Source organism: Macaca nemestrina, chromosome 1, assembly GCF_043159975.1.
Source record: "Macaca nemestrina isolate mMacNem1 chromosome 1, mMacNem.hap1, whole genome shotgun sequence".
NCBI classification, from domain to species: Eukaryota; Metazoa; Chordata; class Mammalia; order Primates; family Cercopithecidae; genus Macaca; species Macaca nemestrina.
In genome coordinates, this window is record NC_092125.1 from 70,131,292 (window position 1) to 70,157,048 (window position 25,757).

The 25,757-nt window shown below is 38.3% G+C and overlaps 1 protein-coding gene across 4 annotated transcripts in view; it reads right to left on the reverse strand.

Moving 5' to 3' along the window:
* The window catches only part of LOC105493560 (integrator complex subunit 7), a 94,056-nt gene that overhangs the window by 18,499 nt on the left and 49,800 nt on the right, over positions 1-25,757 (reverse strand). For all 4 annotated transcript variants that reach the window (XR_011613933.1, XM_011761295.2, XM_011761294.2 and 1 more), the window contains 7 exons: positions 24,823-24,920; positions 21,958-22,197; positions 20,284-20,421; positions 18,864-19,070; positions 9,426-9,620; positions 8,825-8,928; positions 7,389-7,457 (listed from right to left, as the gene is read on the reverse strand). Coding sequence is in view for 3 of the 4 variants with exons in the window: in XM_011761295.2 (XP_011759597.1) it covers positions 7,389-7,457; positions 8,825-8,928; positions 9,426-9,620; positions 18,864-19,070; positions 20,284-20,421; positions 21,958-22,197; positions 24,823-24,920 (1,051 nt within the window). In the remaining variant the exon portion in view is untranslated. The remainder of the gene's footprint in view (positions 1-7,388; positions 7,458-8,824; positions 8,929-9,425; positions 9,621-18,863; positions 19,071-20,283; positions 20,422-21,957; positions 22,198-24,822; positions 24,921-25,757) is intronic.

Sequence of the window (25,757 nt, forward strand, 5' to 3'; positions counted from 1 at the left end):
CCTTGACCACTATGGACACTTGAGTTGGCACAGAGGGCTGCTTAGAGAAGTGTTAGGGGCCGTATTCTAGCCAATGCAGAGTCCAGAGTGTTTGGTGTGTGAGCATCTGTAGTGGAATATGGCCAGAGGCACCCATCCCTCTAGGCTTAACTTGCTGACTTGCTTTATAGGAGACTTTATCCCTACTAAGGGAACTGTCAGACCTCAAGTCTACAGGGCAGTCTTGAAGATCAGATGGGGCCAGTCCATCTGGCCTTTCCTGGGGCCCCAACCTGGCTGTGCCTGCTTGCAGTGCAGCCTTGGGTGTCCTGGGGAGCCTGCATCATAGCTCCTGTGCTGGGGGACTGTGCCTAACTGGTAGTGAGTTCCAGCACAGCAGCCCGGCTTGTGGACACGTGCCAGCTCACCTGCTCCCTCCCCATACTGGCAGCTTTCCCTGGGCCCATGGCTACCCCCCAACGCTGCTTTGCCAACGTGTGTGCATAGGCAGATCTTGCCTCCCCAGTCCCACCAGTGCACATTCACCCTGCCCTGCCACTGCTGCTGGTGTGAGTGTATTCTGCCCCCATTACACTTGCATTACTGCTGTTGCATTTGGAGCTCCTGTGCCAACATTGCCCTGGGAGTGAAACTAGGCATGAAAAACAGTGGACCTTCCCCTGCCCTAAGTGGCTACCTCCACCTGCACAGAGGGCACACACAGTTCTGTGTCCACCAGCGCCACGCCCCTATGCTTATACTACCACTAGTGCCATGGCACGCACAGTCACTAACAAGGCTCCCCTGCACCCCACCGGTCAGCCGTGCTGCCTCTGCTGCTGCTGTGAAGGCCCACACAAAGGCTGGCATCCCAGACCTGCTAGCATCCTGCCACAGTGGACAAGTGTGCATCCCGTTATGCTGCTGCTGCTGGCATGTGCAACTGAGGATGGATCCTACTGCCATCATCCTAATGAAACGCTTTGGCTGGCACCACCCATTGGACTGTAGTAACCAGTGGCCCTGCAGTACCTTGGCCCCTACCCAGTGCAATCAATTCCTAGCCTGAAGGAGCCAGAGAAGAAAGTTGAGGCTCATACCAGCCCTCCAGAACAGGCAGTCCCGGAGTTATGAGCTGAGCCTTGGCTCCCCAGAATCTTCCAGAAATGAAGCCAGTTGACTAAATCCACTTTATACCACAACCAAACCCTCAAGGTCATCAAATAGGATTAAAAAAACCATAACAACAACAACAAAAAAACATGCAAAGGACAGCACCTTCAAAGACTGAAGGACCATCAGCCCACAAAGATGAGAAAGAACCAGTGCAAGAACTCTGACAACTCGAAGAGCCAGAGTGCCTTCTTTCTTCTGAATGACTGCACTAACTCTCTAGCAAGGGTTCTGAATTGGGCTGAAATGGCTGGAATTACAGAAACAGAAATCAGAAAATGGATAGGAATGAAGATCATCAAGAAGCAGGAATACATTGAAACCCAATCCAAGGGAGCTAAGAAGCACAATAAAATGACACAGGAGCTGACAGACAAGAATAGCCAGCATAAAAAAGAATGTAACCAACCTGATAGAGTAGAAAAACACACTGCAGTAATTTCATAATGCAATTCTTAAAATTAATTGCAAAGCAGACCAAGCTGTGGAAAGAATCACAGAGCTTGAAGACTGGCTTTCTGAATAAGACAGTAAGACAAGAATAGAGAAAAAAACACTTTGGGAGGCTGAGATGGGTGGATCACTTGAAGTCAGGAGTTTGAGACAAGCCTGGCCACCATGTTGAAATCCCATCTTTACTAAAAATAAAATAAAAACAAATTAGCCAGGTGTGGTGGCGCATGCCTGTAATCCCAGCTACTCGGAAGGCTGAGGCAGGAGAATCACTTGAACCTGGGAGGCAGAGGTGGCAGTGAGCCGAGATCGCGCCACTGCACTCCAGCCTGGGCAACTGAGACTCTGTCTCAGAAAAAAGAAAAAAATAATAGAGAAAAAAGAATGAAAAGGAATGAACAAAAACCCTGAGAAATATGGGATTATGTAAATAAATGGAATCTACAACTCACTGATGTCCCTGAAAGATAAGGGGAGAATGGAAGCAACTTGGAAGACATATTTCGGGATATCATCCATGAAAATTTCCCCAACCTAGAAAAAGAGGCCAACATTCAAATTCAGGAACTGCAGAGAACCCCAGTAAGATACTTCACAAGGTCATCCTCGAGACATATAATCATGATTCTCCAAGGTTGAAATGGAAAATAAATAAATAAATAAATAAAAAAGGCAGCTAGAAAGGTCAGGCCACCTACAAAGGGAAGTCCATCAGACTTAACAGCAGACCTTTAAGCAGAAATCCTACATGCCAGAAGAGATTGTGGGCCAATATTCAATTTTTTTTTTTGAGAGAGTCTTGCTCTGTTGCCCAAGCTGGATTGCAGCAGCACGATCTTGGCTCACTGCAACCTCTGCCTCCCGGGTTCAAGAGATTCTCCTGCCTCAGCCTCCCAAGTAACGGGGATTACAGGCATGTGCCACCACGCCTGGCTAATTTTGTATTTTTAGTAGAGACGGGCTTTTACTATGTTGGCCAGGCTGGTCTCAAACTCTTGACCTCAAGTGATCCTCCTATCTTGGCCTCCCAAAGTGCTAGGATTATAGGTAGGAGCCACCTCGCCTGGCCTCAACATTCTTAAAGAAAAGAAATTCCAACCAAGAAATTCATATCTGGCCAAACTAAGCTTCATAAGTGATGGAAAAACACAATCTTTTTCAGACAAGCAAATGCTGAGGGAATTTGTCATCACCAGACCTGCCTTATAAGAGCTCTTGAAGGAAGCACTAAATATAGAAAGGAAAGACCAGTCACTACAAAAACATACTTAAGTATACAGACCAGTGAGACACTCACTGTAAAGCAACCATACAAACAAGCCTGCATGATAACCAGCTGCTATCATGATCCATACATCAATACTAACCTTTAACATAAATTGGCTAAATGTCCCAATTACAAGGCACAGATTGGCAAGGCGGATAAAGAACCAAGACTCAATGGTATGCCAAGAGACTCATCTCACATGCAATTACATCCATGGGCTCAAAATAAAGGGATAGAGAAAAATCTACCAAGCAAATGAAAAATAGAAAAAAACGGCAGTTGCAATCCTAAATCAGACAAAACAGACTTTAAACCAACAAAGATTTAAAAAAAAAAAAAAAAAAAAAAAAAAAGACAAGGGTATTACATAATGGTAAAAGGTTCAATTCAACAAGACCTAACTATCCTAAATATATATGTACCCAACACAGGAGCACCCAGATTCATAAAGCAAGTGCTTAGAGACCTTCAAAGAGACTTAGACTCCCACACAATAATGGTGGGAGAATTCAACACTCTATGACAGTATTAGATCATTGAGGCAGAAAATTAACAAAAATACTCAGGACCTAATCTAAGCACTGGATCAAATGGACCTGATAGACATCTACAGAATTCTCTATCCAAAAACAACAGAATATACATTCTTCTCATCACCTCATGGCACATACTCTAAAATCAACCACACAATTAGACACAAAACAATCTTCAGCAAATGCAAAAGAACTAAAATAATAACCACTTTCTTAGACCACAGCACAATAAAATTAGCAATCAATACCAAGAAAATCGCTCAAAGCCATATGATTACACGGAAATTAAATAACCTGCTCCTGAATGACTTTTTGGCAAGTAATGAAATTAAGGCAAAAATCAAGAAGTTCTTTGAAACTAATGAAAACAAAGAAACAACATACCAGAATCTCTGGAACATAGCTAGTATTAAGAGGGAAATTTACAGCACTAAACACCTACATCAAAAAGTTAGAAAGACCTCAATTTACAAAACAACATCACAACTAAAAGAACTGGAGAATGAAGAGCAAGTCAACCCCAAACCAGGAAGACAAGAAATAACCAAAATCAGAGCTGAACTGGAGACTGACACACAAAAAGCCATTCGAAAGATCAACAAATCCAGGAGTTGGTGTTTTGAAAAAAACATTAATATCTATTTGATAGACAGTTAGCAAGACTAATAAAGAAGAGAGAAGATCCAAGTAAACACAATTAGAAAAAACAAAGAAGATATTATCATTGACACCACAGAAATATGAACACCTCTATGGACACAAACTAGAAAATCTGGAAGGAATGGATAAATTCCTGAACATATACGCTCTCCCAAGACTGAACCAGGAAGAAACTGAATCCCCAATGAGATCAAAAATGAGCTCTGAAATTCAATCAGTAATAAATAGCCTACCAACCAAAAAAAAGCCCAGGACAAAATGGATTCACAGCCAAACTCTACCAGGTATACATAGAAGAGTTGGCACCATTCCTACTGAAGCTTTTCCAAAAAAATTAAGGAGGAGGGACTCCTCCCTAACTCATCTACGAGGCCAGCATCACCCTGATACCAAAACCTCCTGGGGATAAAACAACAAAAACCTCAGGCCAATATCCCTGATGAACATTGATGCAAAAATCCTCAAAAAATACTGGCAAACTGAACCCAGCAACAAATCAAAAAGCTTATCCACCACCATCAAATAGGCTTTATCTCTGGGATGCAAGGTTGGTTCAACACATCCAAATCAATAAATGTGATTCATCACATAAATGGAACTAGAGACAAAAACCACATGATCATCTCAATCAATGCAGAAAAAGCTTTTTGATAAAATTCCATATCCCATTATATTAAACTCTGAATAAACTAGGAATTGAAGAAACATACCTCAAAATAATAAAAGCCACCCATGACAAAACCACAGCCAACATCATACTGAATGGGCAAAAGCTGGAAGCATTCCCCCTGAAAACTGGCATAAGACAAGGATGCCCTCTCTCACCACTCCTATTCAACACAGTATTGGAAATCCTGGCCAGAGCAATCAGGCGAGAGAAAGAAATAATGAGCATCCAAATAAGAAGAGAGGAAGTCCAACTATCCCTGTGTGCAGACATTATACTATATATAGGAAAGCCCATAGTCTTGGCCCACAACCTCCTTAAGCTGATAAACAACTTCAGCAAAGATCCAGGATACAAAATCAACATAAAAAGTCACCAGTATACCTATATACCAATAACAGTCGAGCTGAAAGCCAAATCAGGAATGCATTCCCATTCACAACTGTCACAAAAAGAATAAAATACCCAGGAATACAGCTAACTAGGGAGGTGAAAGCAAAACACTGCTCAACAAAATCAGAGACAACACAAACAAATGGAAAAACATTCCATGCTCATGAATAGAAGAAATCAATATTGTTAAAATGGCCATACTGCCCAAAGCAATGTATAGATTCAATGCTATTCCTATCAAACTGCCAATGACATTCTTCACAGAACAAGAAACTATTTTAAAATTCATATGGAACCAAAAAGAGCCCAAACAGCCAAGGCAATCCTAAGCAAAAAGAGCAAAGCTGGAGGCATCAGGCTACCCAACTTCAAACTATACTACAGGGCTACGGTAACCCAAACAGCATGGTACTGGTATACAAACAGACACACAGACCAATGGAATAGAATACAGAGCCCAGAAACAAGGCCACGCAAACCTACAACCATCTTATTTTTGACAAAGCTGACAAAAACAAGCAATAGGGAAACGACTTCCTGTTCAATAAATGGTGCTAGAATAACTGGATGTCATATGCAAAAGATGGAAACTGGACCCCTTCCTTAAACCATAGAAAAAAATCAACTCAAGATGGATTAAAGACTTAAATGTAAAACCTAAAATGATAGAACCCTGGAAGACAACCTTCAGGACTAGGCATGGGTAAAGATTTCAATGCAAAGATGCCAAAAGCAATTACAACAAAAGCAAAAATTGACAAATGGGATCTAATAAAACTAAAGAGCTTCTGCACAACAAAAGAAACTATCCACAGATTAAACAACCTACAGAATGGGTGAAAATTTTTGCTAACTATGCATCTGACAAAGGTCTAATATCAAGCATCTATAAGGAACTTAAATTATTTACAAGAAAAAAACAAGCCCACTAAAAAGTGGGCAAAGGACATGAACACTTTTCAAAAGAAGACATACACATGGCCAACAAGCATAGGAAAAAAACCTCAACATCACTGATCATTAGAGAAATGCAAATCAAAACCACAATGAGATACCATCTCACACCAGTCAGAATGGCTATTATTAAATCATTAAAAAATAACAGATGCTGGTGAGGTTGCAGAGAAAAGGGAACCCTTATACACTGTTGGTGGGAGTGTAAATTAGTTCAACCATTGTGGAAAGCACCATGGTGATTCCTCAAAAAGCTAAAACCAGAACTACCATTCGGCCAAGCAATTCCATACTGTGTACATACCCAAAAGAATAGAAATAATTCTATCATAATGACACATGCATATGTATGTTCACTGCAGCACTATTCACAATAGCAAACACATGGAATTAACCTAAATGCCCATCAATGGCAGACCTGATAAATAAAACATGGTACATACGCATCACTAAATACGATGCAGCCATAAAAAAGAAGACGATCATGTCCTTGGCAGGAAGATAGATGGAGCTGGAAGCTATTATCCTCAGCAAACTAACACAGGAACAGAAAACCAAACACCACATGTTCTCATTTAGAAGTGGGAGATAAATGATGAGAACATATGAAAACATAGAGGGGAACACCACACACTGGGGCCTACGTGAGGGTGGAAGGTGGGAAGAAAAAGAGGACCAGGAAAAATAACTATTGGGTACTAAGCTTAAAATCTGGGCAATGAAATGATTTGTACAACAAACCCTGGTGACACGAGTTTCCCTATATAACAAAGCTGCACATGTAACACTGAACTTAAAAGTTAAAAAAGAAAGAAAATGCATATTCAAAAAGAGAATACTATAATGGGAAGAAAAAGGAATCATTCTTTAATGAAAACAACTATTTTGAATAATTAATTAGTTACTGGGGGAAGGGAAAAATTTAAAAGAGCAAAATCAGGGATATTTTGGTTTAAGAAGCCAAAGGAAAAAAATCTCAAGTTCAAGTTTAATTGTATCATTAACTCAATTTTTCATAGTTTAATTATACGAGAAGAAACTGTTCATATTCAAAGAATTTCTTCCCAGTTATCTTTCCATGTTAACTTATTGAAAACAGGAGGCAGGAGGCAAATAGATAACAGAGTCAGAAAATCTATGTTTTGTCACTAGTTATGTAACTCGGAGAAAATGCTGGAAGAACTCTTCCTCTTTGTTTTTACTTCCATAATACTTGTTCCAAAACACTCTTCTGATGATTCTGATGATTAGGTAAGACAATGTATAGAAAGCGTTCTGTAACTTCAACTATTATTAATATTAGAATTACCTTGCTGATTCTGGATCCAAAATCAGGGCTTCTATTGCATGAGATATCAGTAAACAGCTCTGCTGCTGTCTGGATTGATGTTAAGGTTACATATGAAAATAGAGAAGAAACCCACTATAGGTTTATATTACCTGAATACTAAACGGGTCAAGATTTGATTGCTTAGTGAAAGTAATCATAATGTTATCAACTCGAATGGTCTAGGGCTCTACCTTTTCTTTTTAAGGGATATACATTGTCTATAATAGCGATCCTCAGACTCTGTTCCAAGGGTACTTCGGAGGCTACTACTGTGGGAAGGGGAAATCAAGTGATAGACCCCGTGATTCAATTACAGCAACTCTGTTTTTATCTGTCTTAGATATAGGGGTTTTTCATAAGAGTGTGAGACAAGCAAACGTTTCACTGATACAAGTTAAAAAAATAAAAACAAAAACAACACACAGTAGTCTAAGGAGCCTTTATCCCAGAGGTTCCTAATCTAGGGCTCAAGAGGTCTAGCAACACCCCCCAAACTTATATGCACATTTTGGGTGTCTCTGTATATATGCATTTTGCAGGACAGAGGGCCCACAGCATTCACTGGGTTTCAATCAGTAAACTAAATGCCAAGAACTACTGATTGGTAAGTACTACAACTTAAAAAAAGAATTTCTATTCCTTCCTTTCAAAAGTGAAGTTGCTATTAAGAAAATATGGAGAACTTAGGAAGGGTTTAAAAGTGACGACTAGGCTGGGCACGGTGCCTCACGCCTATAATGCCAGCACTTTTAGGTGGATCACTTGAGCCTAGGAGTTTGAGACGAGCCTGGCCAACATGGTGAAACCCTGTCTCTACTAAAAATATAAAAATTAGCCAGGTTGTGGTGGCACATGCCTGTAATCCCAGCTACTTGGGAGGCTGAGGCAGGAGAATCGCTTGAACCCAGGAGGCAGAGGTTGCAGTGAGCCAAGATCATGCCACTGCACTCCAGCCTGGGCAACACAGTGAGACTCCATCTCAAAAAAAACAAAAACAAAACAAAAGTGACAACTAATGCTACTGAAAAGATCATTAATAAAGGTGATAAAAACTAGGACTGTTAGCCACAAAGAAAGGTGAGGTGAAACACAAGTTCTTTGGTGGGAAAATGTGTTGTGCTGTCTGTTGTAGCTCAAGTGAGCACAGGTAAGCAACACTGGCTTTGGATGTTGCTTTGGATGCTCTTTCTGGATATAAAAAAAAGACACCTTTGAATCACCATTTTTTGTTAAAATCACCTGGGTAAAGTTAAAAAGTAAGATTATTCTGCTTATATATTTTAAAGGGGAAACTATATAATAAATTTGTAGGGTTATCTAACATGTATTTTGTAGATAAGCATTATCTGAGGTAGTCTATATTGAAAAGAATACTTCCAAAAAGAAGAAGAAATACTAGGGCAAGCTTGGGATACAGTTCAACATTCCTTAAAGTTGCTGAGTCAGCATCAAAAGATGCCTGGTAAAGATCCCCATATCGAGAAGCAAGGCTTCGAAATTCTTCCATGGACTGTTTCATCTATAAAGAAATCAATTATGACAAATAAACATGCTTTCATTATCGTATAAACAACACAAAAATCAAAACATAAAAAAGCATCTTCAAACAATAACTCAAAAAAATACTGCAGTCTTTTCACTGTCATTCCATTCATTTTCAATGAAATTATACATGTTCACAAGATTATTATATATGACATATAGAAACAAAAACATTTGTATTTTAGCTTCTTCAAGTTCCACTAAAATGATTTAGTTATAAACATTCTCAAGTTTTTTTAAAAAAAATCTATGTCCTTTCTCTTTATATAAATATGTAGCACCCATTGAGGTACCATCAATCACTTTATCATTCTAATAACACATCAGCCTATTTTCAGCTAGACAGTTGAGTTAATAAACATTTATGATAATGTCTGAGTCAAACCACTGATTTTAAATTTCACAACTTTTCATCTTATAACTTCAAAAACCTCTAAAGTGTAAATAAAAAATGCACTGAAAGTTAAGACATGCCTGATTGGAGATGCGACCACACCTCTGAAGGTCATTTCCTAAGGTCATGGCAATTGTTGTGGCAATTGCAGGTGGAGGGCTTGTCTTCAGGCTATTACAAGTACAGATAAGTTGAGAGAAGGCTTGTAGAAGGTCAATCCTGAGTTTTACAAATTCACATTGAAAACTTAAAGGATTCAGTGGTGTACTAGCTGCCTGGAAAAAAAAAAAAGATATTTAAGACAAAGTAAACATAACAGTGAGATGGGGGGCAGTACCAAGTATTTATCAGTTTGTAGTCAAGGGCAGTAGTTCTCTAAAAACACTCATGGATAAAGACCTAAATGATAAAAAGAATAATGTAATATTAGAATGAAAAACATTGTTACTAAACACCAGCTCTGAAAAACTGTATGTACAATCACTATTCAAAGGTTCCTTACTGCCTACATTCATGAAGATCCCATAATATGTGGGTTGTCAAGAACATCATCAAGAAGATAATCACGGCTGGGAGCAGTGGCTCACGCCTGTAATCCTAGCACTTCGGGAGGCTGAGGCAGGTGGATCTCGAGGTCAGGAGATCGAGACCATCCTGGCTAACACGGTGAAACCCTGTCTCTACTAAAAATACAAAAAAATTAGCTAGGCATTGTGGCGGGCGCCTGTAGTCCCAGCTACTTGGGAGGCTGAGGCAGGACAATGGCGTGAACCCAGGAGGCGGAGTTGCAGTAAGCTGAGATCGCGCCACTGCATTCCAGCCTGGGCTACAGAGCAAGACTCTGTCGAAAGAAAAGAAAAAGAAAAAGAAAAAGAAAAAGAAAAAGAAAAAGAAAAAGAAAAAGAAAAAGAAAAAGAAAAAGGAAAAGGAAAAGGAAAAGGAAAAGGAAAAGGAAAAGGAAAAGGAAAAGGAAAAGGAAAGAAAAGAAAGAAAAGAAAGAAAGAAAATCACATAAGGGATGCTTCAAGGACAGTACCATCCCCCAAATCCCCTATTACCTTGCTACCTTCCTAATCTGAAATTCCCGTCACTGGAACCTTGAAAAGTTGGGGGCAAGAAAGAAAAAGAAAGATAAGGGCAGGAGAAATATGTTTCTAGACAGTCACTGTTTTTAAAAAATGAACATTGCCTCAAAGTTACCTGCTTCCACAGTAGCCCAAATTTTTCTTTTTCTTTATTATTTATTTATTTTTTATTTATTTATTTATTTTTTTGAGACGGAGTCTCGCTGTGTCTCCCAGGCTGGAGTGCAGTGGCGTGATCTCGGCTCACTGCAAGCTCCGCCTCCCGGGTTCACGCCATTCTCCCGCCTCAGCCTCCCAAGTAGCTGAGACTACAGGCGCCCGCCACCACGCCCGGCTAGTTTTTTGTATTTTTAGTAGAGACGGGGTTTCACCATGTTAGCCAGGATAGTCTCTATCTCCTGACCTCGTGATCCACCCGCCTCGGCCTCCCAAAGTGCTGGGATTACAGGCTTGAGCCACCGCGCCCGGCCTATTTTTTTATTTTTTGAGACAGGGAATCATTCTATCACCCAGGCTGGAGTGCAGTGGCACAATCATTCTCACTGCAGCCTCAACTTCCTGGGCTCAAATGATCCTCCCACCACAGTTTCCCGAGTAGCTGGGACTAAGGGTGTGCACCACCATGCCCGGCTAATTTTTTTTTTTTTTTTTTTTTTTGAGACGGAGTTTCGCTCTTGTTGCCCAAGCTGGAGTGTAATGGCACAATCTCAGCTAACTGCAACCTCCATTTTCCGGGTTCAAGCAATTCTCCTGCCTCAGCCTCCCGAGTAGCTGGGACTACAGGTGCGTGCCACCATGCCCGGCTAATTTTTTGTATTTTTAGTAGAGACAGGGTTTCACCATGTTAGCCAAGATGGTCTTGATCTCCTGACCTCGTGATCTGCTCGCTGCAGCCTACCAAAGTGCTGGTATTACAGGTGAGAGCCACTGCGCCCGGCTGTGCCCAGCTAATTTTTTTTTAGAGATGGGGTCTCACTATGTTGCTCGGGCTGGCCTCAAACTCCTGTAGCCCAGATTAATTTTAAAAATAATTTCTGAGTAGAGACTTCAGAAAGCACAGAGAGGACACCAAGGAAGAAGAGGTAAGCATAAATAAGTTTCAATGAAGATGGAGGGGTGTCAGGGGTAAGTCTTGGGTAGCACTAGCTAGGTAGAAAAGGTAAATGGTAAGGCAAGCCAGGGTGGACACAGAACTAAGAAAACCTTTAACTATTTGGCAACTGTCCTAGTGGAGATCCTAGCACTATGTAGTTTTAACAAAAGGCACATATTAAAAATGTGCTAATTTAACAATAAACGGAGGCATAGTGAAAATCTTCCTCTATGACATGACCCACTTAAAACACACTGATGCTGTTTCTTAGATACTATCTCACATTAGTCTTTCAGCAAAAGAGCCAGACATGATTTTGGGGTTCTAGCAGTCAGTTACAACATTATCCAGCCAATTTTATCTCATACTGACCTTAGCATAGCCGTCTCTACTATTAAGTGTCAAATGATCTGTTTTATTATTTGGTAGCATTCAGATTTTACTCTACAAATTAGTAAACCACTCTCCGTATATATTTTTTTAAATTATACTTTAAGTTTTAGGGTACATGTGCACAACGTGCAGGTTTGTTACATATGTATACATGTGCCATGTTGGTGTACTGCACCCATTAACTCGTCATTTACATTAGGTACATCTCCTAATGCTATCCCTCTCCACTCTCCCCACCCCATGACAGGCCCTGGTGTATGATGTTCCCCAACCTGTGTCCAAGTGATCTCATTGTTCAATTCCCCCCTATGAGTGAGAACATGGGGTGTTTGGTTTTCTGTCCTTGTGATAGTTTGCTCAGAATGATGGTTTCCAGCTTCATCCATGTCCCTACAAAGGGCATGAACTCATCCTTTTTTATGGCTTCATAGTATTCCATAGTATATATGTGCCACACTTTCTTAATCCAGTTTAACATTGATGGACATTTGGGTGCATTCCAAGTCTTTGCTATTGTGAAGAGTGCCGCAATAAACATACATGTGCATGTGTCTTTATAGCAGCATGATTTATAATCCTTTGGGTATATACCCAGTAATGGGATGGCTGGGTCAAATGGTATTTCTAGTTCTGGATCCTTGAGGGATCGCCACACTGTCTTCCACAATGGTTGAACTAGTTTACAGTCCCATCAACAGTGTAAAAGCGTATCCTTTTTAAGAATGTATGCTTGCTCTAGTATTCCTCTCAAACTGCAAAGACCCTTGATGAAACATTTTATATAAGGTAGAAGTAATAACTATACTCAACATATTTAATTCTGTGGTTTTCGACCTTCAGAATTATTTTGTTGTAATCATGAAACAGCACAGATTAGGACATTAAAGAGACTACTTAAATTGTTTTTAATTTCTTAGATGAGATCTGATTTGCTGTTATAGGAAGATAAATCCCCCCACCTCCTCTGCCTCTTACACTGCTACTTGTTATTTTAAATTTATGTTTCTCAGCAACTTTAAAAGGGACAGGGGTACAAGTAAGTGTATGTGATACAGTTATATAAATACTACCAACCATCTTAACTGACAAAAAATACTGGCAATACTGTTCTAACATTATAAAACTGAAAGAGAAGAAAGATGTTGTAGTAAAGGAGATCTGCTGCTACTCTGGATTTATCTCTAACAATAAATATTTGATTGATGATAACCTTGAAGGTGATCGTGCCATCCTAGACCATGCTATACTGAAGGAAAGCAGTGTTACATACAGTACTTGTGTTCAAAAAGAAGAGATGGATTTGTAATAAAAGTCAAAGACTTTTATTTAAAGGGTAATATCATCTAATAACAATAGGAGATGTATAAGAAATAAGATTTGGATTATAGAAGTATGAATAATGCCAATGAGAAATAAAGGGATCTCATTTCCTTTTCTTTCCACTGGGGCTAAAGCTTAAACAGAGGTTGGGTTCTAACATCAGGAGATAAAGCAAACATTGTGTATAATCAAAATTACCCCTGAAAATTCCTCAGGAATGAGTTATTTCCAGTTATTTCAACATAGCCAGATGAAGGAACAACAAACTCAGAATTGTTTTCTAATGCTCATTCTGGGGTATAAGCTAATTGAGAAGAATGGCTGGCAGAATTGTCTCCACTATCCAAATCGTCTTTTTTTTTTTTTTTTTTTTTTTTTTGTGAAACATATAGAGTTAAATGTGTGTTAAACAGGCATATAATTAATACTATTTCACTGAATTTCTGATTTGTATTACATATACTGTTTTCTAAACAGAGCTAGCTAAAGAAACCAATATAGCTGGAAAAAAGCTACCTGATAAGCTCATATTATTGTGAAAGAGGTCTCCAGAACTTTTTTCATCTAGTAGAACTGAAACTTTATACTCATTAAGCAACAAACTCCCCCTTTTCCCTTGCCTCAAGCCCCTGGCAACCACTATTCTACTCTCTGTTTCTAAGAATTTGACCACTTTAGATATCATATAAGTGGAACCATACAGTATATGTCTTCTGTGACTGGCTTATTTTACTTAGCATAAGGTCAGTTTTTAAAAGAATAAGCCAAGCCTAAAGCTAGGAGAAACTAGATTAAACCAGCCCTCCTACTAAGACCAACTAGGAAAATGGAACAAAATATTTAAAGTATCTATGTGAAAGCACTGAAGAACTACTAAGGTTATAAGGACCTGTGGAACCAAAATCATGAAGAGAAGGAAAACCCAAAAAGGTAGCCCTGAATACGCTAATTTGAAAACTGCTACTGAAAAGCTGAGCAGAGCTTTCAGAGGTCTCATAAAACTAGAAAGGACTGTAGAAAATACTTCATTCAGGCTTTCTGCTGTAACCTCAAAGAACTATACCCTAGGAATCAGGAGAACCCAAAAATATGCTGACCCTCACAAGGACTGAAGCCTAGCTTTGAATCAGTTCAATCTTTGGCTAAATTAAGGTGATCTACCCTTACCCTAAGCGCCTGTCAAAAGAAAGGAAAAATAATTTAAGGCTCTTATAATGTAATACCTATCATTTTTCAAATACACTGTCCAAAATTCTATAAAAAATAACCAGGTGGCTGGGAGCGGTGGCTCACACCTGTAATCCCAGCATTTTGGGAGGCTGAGGCGGGCAGATTACGAGATCAAGAGTTCGAAACCAGCCTGGCCAACATGGTGAAACCCCGTCTACCAAAAATACAAAAAAATTAGCTGGGCGTGGTGGCATACACCTGTAATCCCAGCTACTCAGGAGGCTGAGGCAGGAGAATTGCTTGAACCCGGGAGGCGGGGGTTGCAGTGAGCCGAGATTGCGCCACTGCACTCCAGCCTGGGCGACAGAGCTGGAAAGACAGTGCTGGCATGTAGGGAAAAAAAATAATAACCAAGCATACAAAAATGACAAAACTCCCCAAACCAAGAGGGGAAAAAAAGTAAAAAACACAAACAACAATAGATCTAGATAGCAGAGATATCAGATATGAACTTTAAAATAACTATGATTAATATGTTAAAAAATTAAATGACAAGATGGAGAAGCCTAGTTAAAAAGTGGAAAATATAAAATAACCAATGTTTAATTAATGGGTTTAACAGCAGATTAAACAGTGAAAATATTAATGAACTAGAACATAGGACAGGAGAAAACATGTTTTAATTTTATTTTTGGTAGAGATGGGGGTCTCGCTTTGTTGCCCAGGCTGGTCTTAAACTCCTGGCCTCAAGCCAGCCTCCCAAAGTGCTGGGATTTACAGGCATGAACCACTGTACCTGACCATTACTTCTTTAGATATTGCTTCTGTCCCTTTTTCTTTCATTTAGGGCTTCAGTTGCACAAGCATGTTGAAATTATAAAGAAAGGGCTGGGCATTGGGCTCACGCCTGTAATGCCAGCACTTTGGGAGGCCAAGGTGGGTGGATCACCTTAGGTCAGGAGTTCGAGACCAGTCTGGCAAATATGGTGAAACCCTGTCTCTACTAAAAATACAAAAATTAGCCAGGGATGGAGAGTGCCTGTAATCCCAGCTACTTGGGAGGGTGAGGCAGGAGAATCACTTGAACCTGGGAGGTGGAGGTTGCAGTGAGCTGAGATCATGCCACTGCACTCCAGCCTGGTGACAAGAGTGAAACTCAGTCTCAAAAAAAGAAAGAAAAAGAAAAAATTATAAAGAAAGGCAATGGAACAGTAAACACAAGATTCAAAGTACTGTTACCTTTGTGGGAAGGAAACAGTGTACAAATGTGGAGGCACACATAAGAATTTTACTTTTTTTTTTATGGAAAGAGCATCTTGCTATGTTATCCAGGGTGATATTCACAAGCATATAATAATTTTAAAGGCAATGGTAATGTTCTATTTTCTAACTGGATGTTTGGATATTTGTTGTGTTTTTTTATGCCCTATATAATACACATGTAGATATTATGCCTATTCAATATTTAATAACAAAAATTAAATGATTTAAAAAAAAAACTATTATAGGTAGAATGCTAAGCTGGTTCCTCTGATTCAAGTTCCCTGGTATCCACACCTTGGGCAGGCTGAATATCACTAGTTTAAAAACCTAAAATCTGAAATGATCCAAATTCTGAAATGCTCCAGAATCTGAAATTGACACAATGTTCAAAGGAAATGTTCATCGGAGCATTTCAAATTTTGAATTAGGGAGGCTCAACTGGCATAATGAAAATATTCCAAAATCCAAAGAAACCTCAAAATATAAAACACTCCTGGTTCCAAGCATTTTACATTAAGGAATACTAAACCTACAACATCTTCTTTTGAAGGTAGATAGCACCCAAAACTTGCTTCTAACTAATGGAATATGGCAAAAGTGATGAGATTTTGAGGATATAGTTTAGGTCCCTAATGAACTGACTTTAGATTAGTAGAAAGGGAGATCATTCGGAGTGAATCGGATCTAATCAGTTGAGGCCATTAAAAGAGGGTGAGAGATTCTCTTGCTGGTTTGGAAGAACCAGGTTCCACAAGTTCTTCAGGTGCAAGGAAATAAATTCTGCAACAAATTCATGATCTTAGAACAGGACCCTGAGCCTCCTTGAGCCTCAGATATCTGAGACTGGCCCTCACAGACACCTTGATTGCAGTTTTGTGATACCATGAGCAGAGGACCCAGCTAAGCCATGCCTGGACTACTACTACTGCTACTACTACTACTACTTTTTTTTTTCTTTTTGAGACAAGAGTCTCAGGCTGGAGTGCAATGACACAATCTCAGCTCACTGTAACCTCCTCCTCCCAGGCTCAGGTGATTCTCCCACCTCAGCCTCCTGAGTAGCTGGGACCACAGGCACATGCCACCACGCCCGACTAAATTTTAAATTTTTTTGTAGAGATGGGGTTTTCCAACATTGCCCAGGCTGGAAACTCCTGGGCTCAAAATACTGGGATTACAGGCATAAGCCCCCACGCCTGGCCTATGCCTGGACTTCTGACCCACAGAAACTGTGAAATAATAAATAGGTATTGTTTTAAGCCACTAACCTTGTAGTAATTCGTTACACAGCACAGAAAGCTAATATAAACACTTTTTAGAATTTTTATTCCTAAGAAAAAAGACAACTCTATCATTAATCATTGTATTGAGAAATTAAACACCTAACTTTGCTATTGGGTCTCCATAAACAAAGAATTTTGAACTTCTCCTGTTTAGTGTGGCTGAAGCAGATAAAAAGCATGATTCTCAAAGCTGTACGATCTCAGGTATGGATCATTCACATCCGTAAGTTAAAAGGGGCAGTACATGCTCACATTTACTCAGTTAAAAAGACAGAAAGCAACTGTCAAATCCACACTTACCAAATGAACAGGTTAAAAAAATAAACATAAAAAAAGTCCTCAAAAAATCCCTGAGAGTATATAATACAATCAGAGTTGTGGGAAGTTTCCAACAACTCTGAGGATCATACTGCCTTCCCCTATAGTCTACACTCAAGTGAAGAATTATTTCCTGTTTTTCTTAATCCTAAAAGCACAGTGTTTGACACATAGCAAGTGTTTATGATCTGTTGAATAAAATAACTCCATTTCAAAAGGAGAATATCTGAGGCCCAATGACCTACCCAAAGTCACACTGTGTTAATGGCAGAACCAAGACTAAGATAAGGTCTCCTCTCTATGAATCAAGTGCTTTCTTCCTGTGTCAGAATTCAATACTTAATTATTGTCAACCCTCGTTAAATACAACACATACCATAGAAATCATTAACCGAGTATTAAATATTCAAAATAATTTTTCATAAAATTAATTCCATCTGCCTCACTGTTTTGTGAGCCTGTCTGTCCAAAGTTCTTACCACTTATGGTACTAAATAATTAACAATTTTCTGCTCCACATAAACTAGAAAATGAAATCGTTCTATTGATCTGAATCAATAATTATACTTTTAATTTTCTGAGGCATTCATTAGCCTAATACAGGAAACAACAATCTCTTCCCAGAATAATCAAAGAACCAAAGTAGTTAATGCTACCCTTTAAATGGAGAGGAGCCTATACTCCTTTTTTAAACAGTCATCAATCAATCCTAGTAAAAAAAAAAAATAAAATACTTCAAAATATATGTGCCTCACAGTAGTCTGAATATTCTCTTTAGTGACACCTGCTTTTTCTACTTTGAAACATTTCTTTTGAAATAGCCCACCATTCAAAATATTTTAGAGATGTTATAAATGTACGTAAACAGGTACCAAACGTTTTAAAAGTCATGTGACAGTATTTTTAAAATGTTTAATGTTGATTATATAACTGCTTTACTTTTAAAGGGAAAAAGCCCTTGCATTAATACAAAAAATGCTGATTTTAGGGAATAGGTTCCTACTTAGGAATTTAACTAATTTCAAGGAAGCATAAGGATCTCTTTGCAACCCTTTCATTTTCTTGGCAGAGATAACAGAAATTGTATCTAGCTAATGGTTAATGTGGAGTAGGAGGATATCACAGAGTGGTACAAAGTAGGACACTAGAATCTTTGATAATTTCTCTTTATCTGTAAAACAAGAAACTCTAGTTACTTAGTCAGTAGTTGCCAGGTATGAGATGAGGTGAGGGGTTTATGTTTGATGGTGGTACTGATGCATGCAGGCTAGAATCTTACTAGTAAGAGTCTGTAGAGGGAGGATCCTATCTCCACACCACTTACCCATTCTGCATGGATTCAGCAATCCTCTTAACATTGTTATGTTAAAAAGTGGTACCCAATTCTTTATAACAAGAAAATGATAAACTTCTATCAATCTAAGAATGTTAAAAAGGGGAAAAGGTTAAGGGTTTATTTTCATGACCTACTTCTTATAGTCAAATACGTATCAGCAGGTTTCTCAAGTTAGTTGAAATAGGCCCATCCATAAAGAGAAAGGAGAGAACTCTCACACAAGTCATCATCACCAAAGGTGAATTAAGAGGACTTACTGTTAAGGAAGCAATCCCTTTGTGATAGAATTTTAAAGATTCAGCAATGCAAGAAAGTGCTGAACTATAATTTTCCTCTTGCAACCCAGTGAGACACTGTTCTGCATGTGAAAACTCCTTCAAACTATTTAGCCAGAAGTAGAAGTGTTCTGAGGCCACCTGAGTCAGCAAACTCTGATAAAGCTCTTTGGCCATGTCATGATTACCCTAAAAACAAAAAAAGAAAAGAAAAAAGAATAGAAGGAGCACATGGTGAGGTTCTTACATTGAAAGAGTTGATGCAGCAGCTAAAAGAGAAACCCAAACCTTGGATATGTCTGAAGAATCATTCCTCATATTATATAATTCTCTGAGACTCTGTCTAAATATTTCCTCAGAGAAAATATGCTGAGTTGCTTTTATGTAACATAATGCTTGAAATTCTTTACTAAAACAGTTCCAAAAGAGAAAATAAATGGAATTAACTATAAACCAAGTCTAGAACTTTAGCCCAAAATATAGAAAGTATAAATACTTTTTAATGCTATTCTAAATGAACTATTCAGTGAGTAAGAGAAACCCCAGGGGAAAAGGCATAGTTGTTGGGAGAAATGTGAATAGCACTTAATGCCTGGGGCCAGGGATGCTCAATGTCCTGCAATGCTTGGGACAGAACAGTAAAATAAAGAACTGTCCTGCCAAGAGTGTGTGCTCCTCCCCCATTTGAGAAGCAACATAAAATTAAGAACATGCACTTTAATCACCTAGAGTAATGCTTTCTCAAACTTTGGTCTCTGGACTTCTCCCCAAAGGATTTTTTTTTTTTTTTAATTTAGTTTTAGTAGAGCCAGGCTTTTGCTATGTCAGCCAGGCTGGTCTCAAACTCCTGACCTCAAGAGATTCGCCCACCTTGGCCTCCCTCAAAGTATTGGGATTACATGCATAAGCCACCCCACCCGTCCAGGATTTCTGTACTAACCAAGGTTTCTATTTCCTCTCAAACAAAATTAATAAAACTTGTTAGGCTTTCCATATGGCTGAGAAGAGTACAGCATACTAAAGCTTTCCCATTTCTACTTCAGAATGACACGGTTGGGGAGAGGAACAAAGATGTGGTATACTGAGAAGGGAAGATAGAAACAGCGGGTGGTAGGTGGCCTTGGTTATAACGATACAGAGCAAAATGAAAGTGGCACTAACAACCTACAGCCAGAAAGGGCCCAGATTTTAACTTCCTCATTACTAACACCAACAACATATATACCATTCTTTTATGATAAAAGTTAAAAATCAGGTCCTTTCCTTCCTCATCTTCAGAACCCATGACTAAAAGGTACGTCAACTTTATTTTTAGTTTTGACTACGACTAATAATCATACAGTTGAAGGTACATGACCTGACATTTCCGCCAACCCAGTTCACTCAGAAGGGTAACACATACCATTCTGGAAGCCTGTCTGGCAATACGGTATACAGTCCATCCATTGGAGACACTTTCAAGCTGCTGCTTAATTACTGCCTTACTTTCCACAGATAATGCCTTCTGACTTGCTACAAAAATCACAGTAGCCAAACTCACCTAACATTGGGCAAGAAGAAAACCAAGAAAATCATTTAATTTTATCCAGTGTCATTGATAACCTACCCCAAAGGGAGGAAAACTAATTAGAGCCCACTGCAAAAGAACAAAATTTGTTTTCCATTGACATTTATTTAATTTTTTATTTTGAAGTCATTAAGTAATTTATTCCATTCACTCAGGGCACTCTTTATAATAGCAAATAAGTAGAAGCAATATCCACAATATGGATAAATAAATTATATAACATAATCACACAATGAGATACATAAGTAAAATGGATAAACTAGAGATAGACTTACCAATATAGATGACAACGAAAATAGGCAAAAATATGCAAAATGCAAAAGATTACAAGCAGTATGATAAAGTTTACATAAAGTTAAAAATATGCAAAATACTGCATATTACTTAGGGATATACACTTTGGTAGTAAAAGAATAACAGGCATGGGAATGATAAATATCAAATTCAGGATAGTGGTTACCTAAGAGAAGGGAGAAGATGCTATCAGCAAGGTAAACAGGGGGCTTCAACTAAACTGTTAATACCTTTTTCTTAAGCTAGATAATGAATGGAAGAGTTTTCACTGTATTATTCCTTAGATTTTTTTGAGTATTACATTTCGTAATTTAAGACTATCTTAAAGTAGTACTCACAAAAAAGATATCAGGACCATCAGTTCAAAATGCCACTACATAATAAATAAGTTAGCTAACTGCCTCTTAATATTTCAAAGCTGATTCATATAAAGATCCATACATTTGGTCATCAAGGTAAACTTTTCTGGCAGTAAATGATGAGATGGTGTCACTCTTTTATACAATTCCCTCTGGAGGATTAAATATAAAACAGGCTTGAATAAGTCATTTCATTATATTTCTTCCCACAATATGGAATGGCGACCTTACAACTTTCATTTAATTTACAATTATTTAGAATATAGCCTACTCTCAGTCAGCAGAACTTTTCAACTAAACATCTTATAGCTTCCACAGTTTCTGTTTCTTTCTAAGCATGTACCTTTCCTAACCCCAAGGGTCTACAGAAGCCTAAACTGAATCCTAAACAGCTAAAGAGGTCCTGGAATGGAAAACAGAAATTTGGGCTAATTTATGGTCATTATTGTCATTAGATTTTTAACTTCTATTTTCTGAAGTACAAAATAGGGTTTAGTTCATTATTTACTTTGTATAAGGAAGAAAAAAGTTTCATTTTCATTTTGTCCTTTGTAATAAAAGAAAAACATGAGATTGAAGGCTTTGGCTATACTAAGCTGATTTGACAGGGTTTAGGAAGAAAGCAGTTTTAGAGGTGAACAAAACATGGCTTTCTAAATCACAAGTGAAAAAAGTAAAAAGCTCATACAGCCAATTCTATTTTGACATCAGCACACTCTTTGGTCTTAGGTAATGAATTTAACCTATTGTTCGTTCTGTTTTTTAAGTAAAGTCAAACAGTAATGTTAACTTAAAAGTAATTCCCACTAGACCAGATCCTAGTCATTCAAAGGAGATTCAAAATGTGGCTTTTTACCAGAAGTTCTTGTTGCTTGTCTGTGGCTGATCGTCCAATCACCTTGTACAGCTCCATGAGGTCACCAAGCATCCCATCACCCAGCACCGGCAGTTGCATGGCAATGGCTGCCAGGCAATGGCACATCAAAATCCGGGCAGCATCTTGAGCACTGTGCAACTGAGTCAACAAGGTCTCAACTACTGACTGGCTAAGATGGGGCCTGCCCTTGGCTAACTTCACCATACAGTTTAGAGCAATCTGCACGCCAAAAAGAAAATTAACTAGTTACATTTTGAAGATACAGATGAAGCTTTAAAGAAAAGAGCTTTGTACAGGTTACTGGGGAAAATCAAGGGCAAGGTTTCTTGTAGGCATAGCATTTTTCTTCATAAGAAACACGAGGTACTGAATCCCACATTAGGGTTTGTGAAGTGCACTACGTTTAAAATAACAAATTAGGACTGCACGTCAACCACTCATTTCAATCTAAGACTATCAAAATACTTTTAAGAAAGATGGAAATCATAAGGAAGAATGCTGAAGAGGCAAATATATGCCAAATGTCACCACCACTGTACTATCATTACTTTTCAGGAACTGCTTCTGAAGTGTGGCTTGTAAACTATGCCAGCATCTCCCAGAAAGAAAATAAAAATATAGATTCCTGGGCCCTACCCTAATGAATTAACATACGTGTGTGTGTGTGTATCTGTGTGTGTATGTGTGTGTGTGTGTGTTGAGGCTACCGAGGGTTCACAGTTTTAAAAAGATGCCTTAGGTGACTCTAAGTACACTCAAGTGGGAAAGAGATTCCTAATTTTCTCTTATTTCTCAACTGAAATCTAAAAATCAATTTGGCTACAGAATTTCTCTTATTAAGGCCTTGTTAAAGGCATCACTAATATCCAGTCAAAAAACTAGAAACCTAGAAATATTCCCACTTTTACATAGCTAACATATTCTTTTGTCAAATCTCCAATATTCACTGTTAGCGCCTTTCCAATCTCTCTACCACATCATAAATCTCTTCCTAATTCCAATTTCTTGAAAAGATGGGCCCTTCAATCCATCCTTCACAATGCAAACACGCAGCCATCAGTGGGGTGTTAGGCACACACATAAACTTTAGAGTCTGATAAATGCAAGGGCTGAAGCTCAGCTTGCCGCTTATTAGCTAGGTGGCTTTGAACAAGGTACTTCCATCTCTCTCAGCCTTAAGTTTCTGATGTGTATAAGAGAGAAACACATTTCATTATAGGGTTATTGAGGGACTGAAAGAAATGTATAATATAAGTCTTCAACGAGGTTTGGCACATAATTGACATTCAAATAACAATAACTATGACAAAGGTTACCATTACTTTAAATTATATTATCTCCTCATTACCTATAGAATCAAAGCCATAATAGCATGTTATTTGATATCCTCTATGATTGAACTACTTTTCCAATCTCACATTATTTCATCCAGCCACAGTGGGCTAGTCACCATTCTTCCACCACAACAGGTACATTCTTACATTCAAGTCTTTTATAATAGTGGTCATTGGGCTCAGACAATCTTTCCTCATTACTGTAATTCGATTCCACCTTTCACAACTTAACTCATATGACACTTATTTGAAGTCTTCCCTAATATCCTTGGTTAAAGTTAATCATTCCCGACTCTGACCTCTCATTAGAAATGCACTTCTTTTGTGAAGTATCAGAGAATGTATTGTGTTCTGCTTGGTATTATAGTCTCCTATATAAACATCAGTAGCCTATTCTAGATGGAAAGCTCTGCTATTACAGGAAACTTTCTTGGCCATCTATGTATGTCCCACTGTGCTGAATCCAGCATTTTATTGACACCCACAATTGTTGGAAAAAAGATTTGCTTTTAAAAAAAGTTTTAAATGTACTGTGGTTCCAAGGTGATTCTGAGGATCCCCTCAGAATGTGTTGCCAAACACCTGTTGTCTACTTCTCTTCTCTACTTCTTATTAGCTTTCACTTAATGATATTACTATCTTTATTGTTCATCACTATGACCATATCACTACTTTCCTTAACATGCTAAAATGAGCCATGACTTCCTCGAAACCATACCTTAGACAAGCTAACGCTCTTACATGTACCAATGTTTATCTAACAGTTTCTTACTTCTATTAACTATGCTTTTCCTTATTAATTTTGCACCATCACAAATTATATTTCATGTTTCACTCCAAAAAGAGTAGTCTTACTTCACATTTTAATTTTTTTTTTTTTTTGAGACAGGGTCTCATTCTGTCATGTAGGGTAGAGAACAGTGGTGCAATAATGGCTCACTGAAGCCTCAGCCTCTCGGGTTTGAGTGATCCTCTCACCTCAGCCTCATGAGTAGTTAGGACTATAGGTGTGTCCCATCATGTCCAGCTAAACTTTAAAAAATTTTTCCAGAGATAGGGTCTTAGTATGCTGCCCAGGCTGATCTTGAACTCCTAGGCTCATGCGATCCTTCCACCTTGACCTCCCCAAAATGCTGGGATTACAGTGCCTGGCCTCATTTCACATTTTAAAAATCTTACATATCTCTAAGATGATTTCCGTAACTGAGTGAAAGTGAAAATTCCTTAAAATATTCTTCCCTTGGCTTATAAACTAGGGCTTATGCCATTGGGAAATTAATGAACGCTTATGTTAAATTAATGAACATTTCTGAGTTTGGCTGCAGTCATTTCATCAGTTTTTTTTGTGGTTTTATCAGTTAGATTAAATCAGTGTGGCTTTATCAGCTAGATATAATCACTTAGATTAAAACTTCTAAGAGTACCAGAGCTATATCTGCTTAACTTTGCTTTCCATTGCCTAAGACCATCATATATATCTATTACAACTTAAAAAAATAAAAGTTTTCACCTTTAAAGTGGCCTGAGCACCTGGACTATCATCTTGACTACAAAGTACCAGTAGGGATTCCAGGCCAAAGACAGCGTCTTGTTCCAGTGCCAAAAGATCTAGAAGAAAAACACTAAGCTTTATGATGGTCAAGTGATGTGTGTATAAACACACACACACACATATATATATGCAAACACACATGCTCTCTTAGAAAAAACATTAAGGAGTTTAAGATACAGGGAATTATTAAATGGATGAACCTAACCTTCCTTGAAAAAGTACACGTGGCATTACTTCAAGAATGTAAAGTCTATCTTCAGACTTTATTTCTACCACTTTATTGAAGTATTTATAAAAATATACACATTAAATCAAGAGCTAAAGCCACAAAGCTATAAATAAAGCAAAACTGAAATAGTATCACCAGCTTAGCTAAGGAAAATACTAAGAACAGCAAACTATGCAGTATGTGTTAATCTCCCTAATCGGAAATAAATTATGCAGGTCCATTTTTACCTAAGATATAACAGTTTTCAGCTTCTAATGAAAGCTGAACCACTTTTAGAAAATAATGACTCCATATAACCTTATTAATGTTTTAAGTCTGACCATAAAGAATGAACCTCTTAGATGTCTCATGAAATAGCAGTACTACAACATTTTTTCACTACCATAGGGTTAAAATTTCTCTGAAGGTTTTAGAAAGTTCTGAATATATTAGTTACCTTTAGGTTAATATATTTCAGTGTGTTCTCAACACTGAAACAAGCAGTTTTCTATGTTACATGGGAGAAAATACTCTTTGCTATGCCAATGTAAAACAGGCTTAATTATTCAACTTTAAGAAATGTTTCCTGAGTGTTGGAGCTTAGCAACAGAGTAAAGGCTAGTGAAGGTCAGGTTGCTAGAAAAAACAGGTACTTGGAACAAGCAGTGCTGAAGGCTAGGGGGGA